The following is a 12,932-nucleotide window of genomic DNA, read 5'->3' on the forward strand; positions in this document are numbered from 1 at the left end:
TTGCTGTAACCACCTGCTCTTCCCAATAGGCACTTAGAAGTGAGCGATGAGGTCATTTAGCTGTACTGAGCTTTAAGGAATCTCCATCTTTCTGGAAAGATCTGATGTATTTTTGCGGCTGAGATTTGATGATCACCGTGCTATTCAGGCTCCTAGAGTAGTGGCTTTGCATGTTTGTGGCTGGGGGGGGCCTTTTGAGGGATACCTTAATGGGGTGCCCAATTCAAACTTAAACTAGAGCTAAACGGGTTAAATTGCAGTTTCCCCAATATCGGAATTTTGTGTGCTATTTGTTTAGGCACAGAGGTCGGTATCAGGGGAAGCAGTGTGGCCTAGTAGAGAGAGCACAGCCCTGGGAGTCTGAAGGACCTGGGTTCTAATCCCAGCTCCGCCACTTGTCTGCTGTGCGATCTTGGGCAAGTCACTTCACTTCTCTGTGCTTCTGTACCCTCCTCTGTAAAATGGGCGTTAAGGCTGTAAGCCCCATGCAGGATAGGGACTGTGTCCAACGAGATCATCTTGTACCTCTCCCCGATGCTTAGAACTGGGCTTGACACATGCCATCTTTATCGCTGTTATTATTCAGCGGATATAAACCGACCGATCTCTCTAGTACCAGCTCACGCTGGAGCTTATTGTTTCTACATCCCGTACCATGTGTGAGTATGTGTAGATCCATCGTGTCCCCCCCCCCACATGTTTGCTTGAGTGTCGCACGCGCATCTAGTCGGGAGTGAATCTGCAGAAGCGGCCGCTTACGTCCGAGGATCTCTTTCCGTGGGGCTGGCTGCCGGTATCCTTGTCGGTATCTTTAAGTTCTCCCCGAATCTTTTTCAACTGGAAATTCAAATGAGCCAGAAAGAGTTAAACGTGTCTTGCAAGTGAGGAGAAGCAATGTGGTCTAGTGGTTAGAGCACGGGCCTGGGAATCAGAAGGAACTGGGTTCTAATGCCGGCTTTGCCACTTGACTGCTGTGTGACTTTGGACGAGTTACTTCTCTACTCTGGGCCTCAGGTCCCTCATCTGTAAAACAGGGTTTATGACTGTGAGCCTTATGTAGGACAGGGCCCGAGTCCTCCCCAATTATCTCGTATCCACCCCACACTTAGTACAGTGCCTGGCATATAGTAAGTGCTTAACAAGTAGCACAATTATCATTATCAGGTGACCTGCCCATTCCTCTAGAGCAGGATGGAGCTCTGAAAACAACTTTATTCCCCCGCTCCTCACAGCACTCGTATCCATATCCATAATGTATTTAATTTACCTCTGTCTCCTATTTAATTTACCTATGTCTCCTCCTCTTCCCCAAATGTGCAGGGAAACTAACGTTTCCTGAAGCAAAGTCCAAAGCGTCAGGAGTCGCAGCCTGGCCTTGCCCCACAAACCTGCTCTGAAATCAATGCCAGCAAGCAGCCATTTCAGAGGAGCTGCATAAAAAATGGCAAGGGTTCAGACAAGGAACGAGTCTGCTGATTCTGTTATATTGGCCTCTCCCAAGTCCTTAGTATAAGGTCCTATATACCACTGATGGACTGATTGATGTCTGCTGGCCATTTCAGCCAAATTTCCGACTTCCCCCAGGAAAGTCCACTTGCATTTGCAGTGCCATTCGCACCCCTGCCCCAGGGCCATTTCCTCTAGGGGCACCTTGTTTTGAGCTGTTGGACAGCATGCCCGGACGTTGCTTGCAAATGATGCTGGAGCCTGGATCGAGCCATCCAGACCTCGGGCACCTGGCCAAGACTGGCTTCTCTCTGCCGGAGAAACTGCCAGCAGCCCCAGAAGCCAAGGGGTCCCCCATTTACCTAGATATAGCATCCTCTCCCACTCCAGGCTAGAACCCCGGTTTGACCCAGGATTCCCTGCTAGTACAGGGTGTCTTTTTTTTTTTTTTGGCATTTCTTAAGTGCTTACTATGTGCCATGCACTGTATTAAGCGCTGGTGTAGATACGATCTAATCAAGTTGGACACTGTCCCTGTCCCACACGGGGCTCCCAATCTTAATCTCTATTTAACAGATGAGGAAACTGAGGCCCAGAGAGGTGAAGTGACTCACCCAAGGTCACACAGGAGACAAGTGGCAGAGCTGGGATCAGAACCCAAGTTCTTCTGCCTCCCAGGCTGTGCTCTACCTATCCACTAGGCCACGCTGCTTTCCACTGCCCTGGTGGGATCCAAAAGAGTGAGAGGGCTTCCTGACCTTCCATCTTTAGGGAAAACCACTGGAGTTCTGGGAAGTAGGTCCCACAGGCATCCGGGACCGATATTCCCTAATCACTGGCCGAAGCCCCCTTCTCTGATGCCCTCGGTAGAGCCCACTCTGGGCATTGCTGAGCAGTTTTGGAGGCCCCATTTGTAGGCTCCCAACCTGCCCTCATCTTGGCCAACCGGGAAACGCCGTTACAGGTTGTGTCGCAGTCCTGCAAGGTGCTGGGTTTTGTGTGTGTTTGCCCAAATGCTGGTGTTTTGTGAGGCGCAGTAAAGTGTGTGAGCGTAGAGGGAGTGATGTTTACGTAGTTAAATCCTCTGTTGGTGGAGGTGAGGGTGAATGGGACTCGAACAGGAAGCGCTGTTAAGAGTTTTAAGCATTTGAGACGCTTGCTTGGAAAATTATAGGTCAAGTCAGATGTTTCCTTAGCTCCCTCCCGCCTCCCCCGGCAAAAAATGAGTATTTTTAAAAGCACATTAGTTGTCAGTCATGGTGGGACGAGCCAGCGTGCAGTTTGCTGCTGGTTTAATTTCAGGGCGGTTCTGGAACATGACCTCCCCACATCGGAGCTGGGCGGCGTGCCCAGGTGCCTCACCTGAAGGTGGGGCCGGTTCTTGGAGGGGTGAAGGCCTCTGCACACCCCCAATCTCTAAGCGAGGCTGCGTTCTTCATGCCTCTCTCCTCCTGCTGGCTTTCGCCGTTCAAACCCAGGGTTGGCATTTCTCTTCCTCCTGACTCTCCATTAAGTCTTAATCATGACCTCCCCGCTTCCTCATTAGCCTATGCTCTTTTCCGTCTGCAGTGGGTATATGCGGTTCACTTGGGCCGGGGGACTCATTTCTGAAATCTGAACTCTTTTGTTTCAACCTAGGAAATCTTTTCCCAGATGAGGGGATGCAGGGGAGAGTCTCCCTCTCCCTCCCCCCGCTGGTGGGCTGGGCACAGGGACCCTGGAGGGCCTTTGTCAACGAGCCCCCACCCTCAGGGGGGTTTCTGGGGGATAGATCTCATGGTGCCGTACGGTCTGACCCGGGCTTCTCTGGACATCTTCCTGAAGCGTCCATTCCTCCTTTTGAGCAGGATACCCCACCCTGCCACTCGCAGGGATGCATTAGTAGGCAGGTCACCTCTCCCTCCCCGGCTCCGAGCGACGTCCGCCGAGCGTCCTTGGCCAGAGTCGCTTTTCCGCCCGCCCTCTACATTGAGCTACCCGGTCGGGAATCGCCGGTGTTCCCCTTCAGAAAACCATTAGCGTCTAGAGCTAATTAGGTTCACATTAGCCTACAGGAAACATGGGGCTGACCCCGAAAGAATTCAGGCCGTGAATTCTGGAGGCACCAGGGCGAGGGGATCAGAGACTGCAGACGGAGATTCGTCCGCTCTCGGCTGCGTGCCCAAGGGAAGAATACTAACGGTACCGTTAGCAAATTTAAGTGCATCCTGCGTGCCGGGCCCCGTACCAACCCCTGGGCTAGTCGAAAGATTATCTATCGGTCCTCGGTGGGCAAGAGGCCCGCGGTCCAAGAGGGAAGGTGAGCGGTTATTTTATCCCCATTTTACAGATGAGGAAACCGAGGCCACCCAAGCAGGCAGGAGGCCGAGCCGGGGCTAGAGCTCAGCTATTCGAGCCCTGGGCCCTCTCCCCTCGGCCACGCTGCCTCCCGAGACGAAGAGCCAGAGGTGACGTTGGTGCGGGTGGAGGAGGAGGGGCAGGAGGCGGTAGAATGTTTAGAGGTGAGTGGAAAAGTGTTAGGGACTTTGACTTACCCACCATTTCCCTAGACCGAAAGTTTGACTCTGGGGCGTTTATCGAGGAAGTTAACATTCATCAATTTAGCATTCTTCTGAGCCCTCGCCGCCGCCACCTCCTCCCTCCCGTCCCTCTCCGCAGAACCGTACTGTTTGTTCTTAGTGATGAATGGCTTGTGAGGAATCATGTGGACCCCGCTAGCCACGATGGCAGCCGATAATCACATTTATCACCGCGCGGGGGAACACAAACTTCTCCAGAAGTCTCAGCTCCTTTTATTCCACTCTCGGCTTACCAAGAGCCATCGGAAGTTCAAACCCCTTGGGCGTCTTTGGACTCAGATCGGAGGGCACCCAGGCGGGGAAGGAATGATTTCGATCCGAGAAAACCGTCCGAACAGGAGAGGCGTAGACGGGCTGGGTGCCCTGGGCGTGTAGGTTGGGTGGGTACATCTCCCGTGGAAATGCATTTAGCTGTTGGCTGCAGAGGGAATAGAAAACCTAGTCAGCATCTGGGACAAGTTCCAAGGTGTAGCTTCCTTCCATTGAATGATCCTGACAGAAAAGGGAATTGAGCTTAATTTATGCCATCTAATAACCCCAGTGCAATGACTTCAAGTTAAGAACCTTCCAAAACTTATTCCAGAGTTTTCCCTAGTGGATTACGATACTGGGTTTTTTGTTTTTTGTTTTTTAATTGAGGTTGATGCTTTATCCCCAGATTTGGTGATTATTTTAGCATTTTGCTTCTTTTTAGAAATCAGAATGCCCAAGTGTCAAGAAATGCCCAAGTGTCAAGAAGCAGCGTGGCTCAGTGGAAAGAGCACGGGCTTTGGAGTCAGAGGTCATGGGTTCGAATTCCTGCTCGGCCACATGTCAGCTGTGTGACTTTGGGCGAGTCACTTAACTTCTCGGTGCCTCGGTTACCTCATCTGTAAAATGGGGATTAAGACTGTGAGCCCCACGTGGGACAACCTGATTCCCCTGTGTCTACCCCAGCGCTTAGAACAGTGCTCGGCACATAGTAAGCATTTAACAAAACAAATACCAACATTATTAAATGGGAGATGGGGGCCTGGTTTAAAGTACCTAGAGTTTAAGGAATCCTGCCTGGAGACAGCTCTTAGGACGAGGGGGGAGGATGCCTGCTGCAGTGAGGAGAGACATTGCTCTTGCACTCAGTCAGGTCCTCCCTGGGGTCCCCTACCTCCAGTTGCATGTCCAGGCCCTTCAGGAGTAGTTTTGGCGGTAGGCTGCTGGTGTTTGAGGTCCCAGTGAGTGTGCAAGGGATTTTGGGGGGGTTGGGGGGAAGCATGCGTGTGTGCAGAGGGATTCCTTTGAGTAGTGCCCCAAGAGAACGCCAGGAGCAGTCGTTCCCCTGGCCGGAAATGTCAGGGGGAGGCCTGGAGCAGCCTGAACCTGGCACCGACTCAGCTGGCCCATTCCAGGGCCCGGCTCCGGCTCCGACTCCATCCTACTTTTGGAGCCCAGAATCTGGGTTGGGATCCCGGAGCGGCCGGCCGTCGGGAACCCGTGGAATTTGTCACGGCGGAAAGGTGGGCAATCGGAAAATAGCCATCCCCTCAAGGAGGGTCTGAATAAATTCACAGGCAAGTCTCCCTTAATGGGGAAAGGGTGGATGTCAGATGGAGCCGAGTGGGTGAATGTCAGGCGGGCAACCCCTTGGCACGACTGTTCTTCCCGGCATCGAGGTTAATTGGACGTGGGGCTGGCTCAGATGGGCCCGGTCTACATTCTTAAGTGTGGATGGATGCTGGGGAGGTGGAGGGGAAGCCGGGGGCGTGGCCTGCCTCTGTCCACCTGATCGCGATTGCACTAACCCAAAAGGGTTTAATTCTAAGTGGCTTCGTTCTGTGCTGCTTTAGTTGGAACTCTTCTGTTTGTCTGGGACGGTGAGCCCTCATTTGCTCTCTCAGCCAAGGAAAGGGTAGGTGGTCGTGTCTGTTATCCCTCCCTGCACCCCAGATTTTGCAGGCCAGCAGGCTGGAAGCGTAGCCAACCTCGGGACCTGTTCGGGTGGCAGCGGGTCCAAGGGTTCCTCCGCCACGTCGGCTCCCGGGGCCAAACCCTCAGAGTCACATTTCTTCTTCCTCTCAGCTAAAGATGATTTTTGCTTGTTAGCAGTGTGCGTATCGAGGCGGCCTGCGTCTCGGCTGTGAGATCCTCTAGGAGAACGTCAACCGGCATCCAATATCTTCGAGTAATGGACTTATCAGTAAATATACCACACGAGCTCATTAATCTCAACTTTGCTTTTGGTCCAAGTGGGAGTTCCTGCTCCTCGAGGGACCGAAACTCCATCTCCGTTCCTTTCCTTAAAACCGATCCCAATTTCGAGTCAAACGTATTGCCCTTCCCTCCCGGCGCGCACAGTTAATACATCTTTTGGCAACACTGATGGGCCGGGCTCCGAACCAGGAACTCGCTTTCGCTCCCTCGCACTTCTCCAACTCACAGGTCTCCGTCTCCTAGGACTGGGGACCGAGCGGGGCCGCTCCAGGCGGAAGGCCCAGCTGCAGTCGGAAAATCCCCCAAGCAGATCTCGGCTCCAGCCGGTGCCGCCTTAACCCTCTCCTCCCCGGCAAGGGCCGAAGAGAACCTTGAGTGTTGAGAAGGGTGCTGCCACCCCCCTCGCATCATCCTTCTGGGGCCCTTCCCAGCGCCTGCCTCTCCGTGACTTAAGGGAGGGCGGTTCGGTTTTCCACCGCCACGCTGGACTTGCCCCTCCATTCGCTTGTGGTCTAGGAGCCTCCAGGCTCCCGGTTCGGGCAGGGAAAGAGGAAACCCATCGACGAAAGAAGGTAGGGATGCCAGAGCGATCGGCTTGCTCAAAAATTTACCATTTTAGGGCACCCTTCCGAACTGAATGTGGCCTCTTGGCTACCGCTTCCCTAGCTCGAGGTGAGCGTTTCAGGGAGCGGAAGCTCACGAACGACCCCAGGGCAATTCAAGCTGTCGGTTCCCCTCTCCCCTCCTTACTTTCTAGGAGCTCCACGAGGTGCGTGAAATGACCCAGGCATCAGGTTAAAGGAGAAGAAAGAAAAAGGTCTGGGCACGATCTCGGTTCTTAGTACCACTTACCACATCTCCCACTTGAGGAGGGAGCGTAGGCCTGCCTCTGTCGTCGTCGTCCTCCTCCTCCCCCTTCCTTCAGCAGGGCTCGCAAGGCAGGATTGGTCCGGCAGACCACGGTGTGGTGCACGCCCCATTTCCCTCTCCCTGCCGACAGCCTCCTCAGCTGCATCCTCCAGTTCTCCGCTGAAGTTGGAGACCCTCCCTTCTCCTGCCACGGCACCCTGGGCAGGAGAAGGGTCTTGGGGTGTTTTAGAAGAGGCTGCGGCGGCAGGAGCCGCTCTCTTTCCTCTCCCCCGCCTTAGGTGCCGGCAGCCATTCCGTCCTCCGACGCGCCGTTCTGAGACGTGGATTCGCCTCTACTGCCGAACCCTCCGAGGGGAAGGCAGAGAACTGTTGGCTGAGCCTCTCCGGCCCCCTTCTGGGACCACCAAGAATGGGACATTGGGCCTCGGTCCCCTGCCTGCCTGCCCGCCCGGGACTCCCCGGGCCGGGGTCCGGGCAGGTGGTCGGCCCAGAGCAGTCCTGTGGTTCGCTGCCAGGCCGAGGGCAGGGCGGTCAACCAGAGCTGAGGGCCGCAGGGATCAGGACTCTCTGGCTAGTGTGAAAAGCCCTTCTCTCGGTGGTTTGAGATGGGGATCCCCAACCGCATTTGGATCCAGCTTCCTCGTGGGCGAGGGAGAGAGGGGGATGGGGGAGTGCCCTGCTCCGGGCGGAGCCGGGATTCAGGGTGGAAAGCGTGGTTAACCCCTGCCCTCGTCTGTGTCCTCCGCAGGCTACGTGTTCTGTATGTTACACCGCCTTCCCGAGCAGCACGACTGCACGTTCGACCACATGGGCCGCGGGCGAGAGGAAGCCATCATGAAAATGGTGAAACTGGACCGAAAAGTGGGGCGATCCTGCCAGCGCATCGGGGAGGGCTGTTCCTGAGTTGCCAGACCCGCGCCACCCAATGCTCTTCTTAGTTCACTAATGTTAGCCTTATTTAGGACAAAGTCAGCCAGACACCTTGTACTGGGCAAGTTTCAGACTACAGCCAATCAGCTTCCTTTCGTTAGCCAACCGACCTGGTACTGTAGTTTAGGGGTTGATGATGGTGGTTGGAATTGATTTCTGGCTGGTTACTAAGGTGCCTGCTAGCCACTGTATGAAATTAAAACGTGAAGAATAATTTTTTTTTTTTGAGCATGGCTAGTGGATTTAAAGCAAATGAAAACAAACAAAACAAAAAAAACCAAGCAAACAAAATCCAAAGGCTTCTCTCACTGCTGGAGTCAAACTTAAAAAAAAGCCTTAAGTGGGAAAGGTCCCAGAAGGAGACTGTGAGTAAACAGAGGAGCAGAAGGCGGTGTTTAAAGTTCCCGGCACCCACCCGACCCAACCGGCACCTCTGTTTAACGTGCAGCCTTTCACCTCTTCACACACCCCCAGTTCCGAAGACGTGAAACCCCCACTTGACCCCCGCCGGCCGGCCGTGGCTCCCCGGGAGCTCGCGGGCCGCTCTCGGGGTCTTTCCGGGGAGCCTAGCGGGGCGAGAGGGGTCTGGGGCGGGATGTGGTTGGGGGGGAGGGTGGGGGAACGGGAGAGATTCTTATGAAAACTTTTTTATCGACTCGCTCCGGAAAAGCTGTTTCGTCATCGAGAAGACCATAACGTAACCTCGCTTCCAAAATCGGCTCCTCCCCGACCCCGAGCGCGCAAAAGGACACCGTGTTTCTCCCCCGGACCCGCGGCGCCCCTCGCCAGCCGAGGGCCCTCAGCAGTCGTCACCGGCGGCGGACCACTGACCAGGCTCAGCGGAAACCCGATTGGCTCTCGTTTGCCATTTGCTAAGTGCAGGTATCTGATCACTCATCGAATAAGGCTAATTCACAGCACAGTAGCCACGGCTGGCTTCTTCGAACCGGACTCTCTCTAGCTAGGCTTATATATTGGGGGTTGGGAGGGGCGGGAGGGGAGGGGAGGGAAGAAATCGACATAGCAAACGGAGGTCAGTGACAGTATTGGGGAATAAGCAGGAAAGCCACCACCGCCTCCTCCCCTGGGACCGGGCCCTCTTCCCCCTCCCAAATGTTGAGATAATCAGATGAGCTTTCCGCCTCGTGTCTAAGCAGCCTCGGCCTTGGTCTGGCGGAAAACCGCCGGCCCGGTCTAGTGCAAAGAAGGCGTAGGAAGTGACAGCGAAGCGGATGGCCGGGGGCCGCACTGGAACGGTTCAGTGTAACCGGGCGGTCCGGTCGCACTCCCCGAGCTGCGTGGATGACGCTCATCTACACAGGGTTCAGACCCGCCTCCAGCTGGCAGAGCCCCGGCCCGTCCCCTCTGGGGCAGGGGGTGCTAACAATCAGGTTTTTGGAGCGGGGGTCGACGGGAAGCCCGGTGCGCCCCGGACTTGGAATTCGGGGCAGAGCTAAGAAATCTCAGAATCCCTCCAGCGTACCAGGTGGGAGAGGCAGAGGACGCCCGTGGGGCCGGCTCACCCCGAGCCACCCGGCTCTCTGGAGGATGCGGGGTGGGGGGAGGGAGGTTTGACGGGGCCAGCGCCACGCAACCGCACAACCGGCGCTGCCTGCGCTTAAACACGCTCCATCCTGAGAAGGGAAAAGGAGAAACCGTGTTTCTCGACGCAGGTGGAATCGGCTCCATTTCCTGCCTTAACGCTCGTTTCCAGGAGAAGGTCCCGTTCCCTGCCAGAGGAGAGGGAAAAACGGGATGTTTGGCAGTTTTAACCCGCGGGCTGTGGCTGGGGACGGTCCCAGAGTAGGGCTGGGCAGTGTTTGGGAGCAGGAGTCTGAACTCCACGAGACATCGGGGGACTTGAGGGGCTCCTCTGCCCAGCCCCCTTTCCTAGTCAGAGGTGCACAGGTGGCTGCACGCTGCTGTTGAGGGAAGAGACAGAGAGAGAGAGACAGAACGAGAGAGAACACGAGCCAGTTCGAGTGGCTGACGGACAATGTTCACAAAGTTGAGGGGAAAAGAGTTGTTCCCCTGCCGTATCTGTTCTGTGAAGTTTGTTAAACTTAAAAGAAAGCTTAAGTTCTTGTATCTTAAAAAAATTCTTATTTAACCCCTTTGTGTTCTAGATTTACTTACACATGTAGCCTAGAGCTCAGTTTTAGTTTAACATGGTGAAATTATTAAAAGAATCTTGTAACTTTATTCTTTTTTTCCTCCTGCTGAAAAACCACCACCACCACCCATTAAACCAATCAGACAAAAGTTTGAATTCCTCTCTGTCCCGCCCCCGGCAGGAGCTAGTGGGGGCTGGGGGAGGAGTGGGTAGAGCCTACCTGTCCGGTGCCAGTTCCACAGATCCCAAAGCCCGAGAACGCACACTCACCCGCTTCCTGAAGACGGCGCCTTTAGGTAACGATTTTCTCCTAGGAACGACGTTATAAATGGGGGTGGGTGAGGCGGGGGGGATCGGTTGGGTTCCCCTCCAGGCCTCCAAATTCCCAGAACAGCACCAACGAATCTCCTACGGTGGCAGAGCGAGGGCGGCGGCCCGTGAAGAGGAGAGGGGCTCACGTTTCGAACCTAACTGCAAATGAGCTGGGTTGAGGACTGTCTGAAGCGGACAGAGATCGGTCTCCTCTCACGGCTCACCTGCGCCCGAGTTTGCAGAGTTTTACAGTAGATCTTTTCTGATCTCTCCAACCGTGTCTTCGCCCTCTCTCCCCCTGTGCAGATGGAGAAAGGCCCACACAGCTTGGGCGGTGACAAGGTGGGGCTAGAAGCCGGCACCCACTCCGCTGCCCTCAGCCTCTTCCTGGTCCTGCTAAGACCGGTCAGCCCACCCGCTCTGTTGCCGCTTTGGTCTCCTTGGGCCTCCCGGCCTCCAACCCTGGAGTTCACCTCTGTCCCCCTGAGGACGATGGCCTCCTGCAGGGAGAGAAAACTTTCTGGGGACGCGTCCCTGCCTGGTTCCACAGGGAGCCGGCCCTCCTCTCCGCTGGCCCCAGATTCCCAGGAGGAAGCAGCTGAAAAGGAAGTGGTTCACGGGAGAGGTAGAGAGGGACGGGGGCCGCCGCTCCAGCCCGGCCCCAGGGGAAAAGCCGCAGGCGGGACCGGAGGGGGCCGGGGGGAAGCCCCACGCCCCGATCATGTCAACCCCTTCCTTTGCAAGAGCTCACCACCAGGCTCTTCTGGTGGTGGGTGAGAGGCTCCAAAGGTCGCACCTGCTGGCACGCCCCCTCCTCCACCAACCTGAACCCATGGGGAACCTGCCCCGAGGCTACTTACTTAGCCCACCCTCAGGTGTTTTGCCACCGCCGTCGGCAGCTGCTCCCATTCCTTTCTCGCTGCAGGTATCCAGGGGGAGGGTTACAGGTCTCTCCCCAGAAACCCCGCCCGGCTGGGAGGGACTGGCAGTCAGTCGAGGTTTTGAACCTCTCTCGGCCGTTGCTGCTCTTGCCTACCCTCTGCCTCCCCAGCCAGGTGCACGTGATGCCACGGGGCGATGCCAGTTGGCAGCGGGCCGGGCCTCGCCGCCACCCCTGCTCGGGATACACGTTCGGCCGTCACTCAGTGGTGAATTGCTGGAATGACTCCTGCTCCTCTGGTGGAGACGCTAGCGAGATCACCCTGGCCACGGGGAACAAGTCTTTAGAGCATTTCCAGCTTTTACTTCCCTCCCTGGAGCCGAGTCGACGTGCCCAGCGCGTGGTGGGGAGGGTAAGGAGCACGGGGGTCCTCGGCAGGGCGACATCACCCAAGTCCATTCCCGAGTCCAAATTGCTCCTTGGCCATCTGACTAACCAGACTACGGGGTAAGACCTTTAGGCTGCTTTCTTTGCTCCTACTATTCCTTCAGCTTCCAAGATCGCCCACTCCCCTCTTATGAACCCTGTCCCTTCCCGCTTTAAAAACTCTCAAGTCCCCCTCCCCATCATCTCCGAAATCCTTTCCGGATGAATCCTACTTGATCCTGCTGTCCTTCCCTCTCAGCGGACTGGCACTTGGCTCGTTTCATGTCTCAACTTGTCCTTTTCCCTGCTGCTCCTGCTTTCCGGCCTAGGCACGTGGTCCCTCCACCCTGAGGTCTGCCCTCGGAGGGCTCGGGGGCAGGGGCGACCTGCAGAATGGGTCTTTGCAGAAAACAGGGCCCTCTGCCCTGGGCCGGGTGGACCCATGAACCTGAGCAGCAGGTGAGCCTACTGGCAGGGTGCCCAGAGCCCAGGCTACCCTTGACTCATCTCTCCTTTTAGCCTGTAAGTTCCCTGTGGGCAGAGACCTCCTCTAACCAATCCTATTATATTGTACTTTCCCTCCGCTTAATACAGTGCTCTGCAAACAGATACCACTGATTGATTAATTCCACATATTCAATCTGCCAACAATTCCAATGAGCCCTACCTTCTCTGTATCTCTAGAATCAATGCGGTCCTCTCCGTCCGAGCACTTTCAGCCCTCCTTGACAACCGCATCAGCCTCCCCGCTGACTTCCGAGCTTCCAGCCTCTTCCCTCTCCAGTCCATTCTTCCTTCTGCTCCCTGGATCATTTTTTTCCTCCAACAAAAAACATCTCTCCATTCCTCAAAAACCTCCACTGGTTGCCCATTCATCTCTGCAACCAACAGAATTCCTTACCATCGGCTTTAGGGCACTCAGTCAGCTCTTCCCCCTCTTCCCCAACCTTCCCTTCTTCCACGACAACCCAGCCGGCTCTCTTCTCTCCTGTACCACCACCCTACTTTCCAGGCCTGGATCTCACCTCTCTTGCTATTGACCCCTCGCTCATGGCCACCCACGCCTGCACCTCCCCCTACATATTCAACAGCCCACCACTCTCCCACACTAAAATATCTTTATACTCATATATCTTCATAGTCATTTGTTTCCCCTATGTGTCATTTATTTTCCAGTCAGTTTCCCTAG

General features: G+C 55.4%; 1 protein-coding gene and 1 long non-coding RNA gene across 2 annotated transcripts in view; one reads left to right on the forward strand and one right to left on the reverse strand.

Annotated features, from left to right (window-relative positions):
• ZFAND3 (zinc finger AN1-type containing 3) overlaps positions 1–10,214 on the forward strand; it is a 214,705-nt gene extending 204,491 nt beyond the window's left edge. The window contains exon 6 of the mRNA XM_029047294.2: positions 7,831–10,214. Within this exon, the coding sequence (XP_028903127.1) occupies positions 7,831–7,985 (155 nt within the window). The 3' untranslated portion in view covers positions 7,986–10,214. The remainder of the gene's footprint in view (positions 1–7,830) is intronic.
• On the reverse strand, positions 4,219–7,836 carry LOC120639005. Its single transcript, XR_005661088.1, has 2 exons — positions 7,065–7,836; positions 4,219–4,443 (listed from the first exon to the last, which is right to left on the reverse strand). It is a non-coding gene; the product is annotated as an uncharacterized LOC120639005 (long non-coding RNA).
• Positions 10,215–12,932: the final 2,718 nt, after the last annotated feature.

The sequence above is a fragment of the Ornithorhynchus anatinus genome, chromosome 19, assembly GCF_004115215.2.
Source record: "Ornithorhynchus anatinus isolate Pmale09 chromosome 19, mOrnAna1.pri.v4, whole genome shotgun sequence".
In the NCBI taxonomy this organism is placed as follows: Eukaryota; Metazoa; Chordata; class Mammalia; order Monotremata; family Ornithorhynchidae; genus Ornithorhynchus; species Ornithorhynchus anatinus.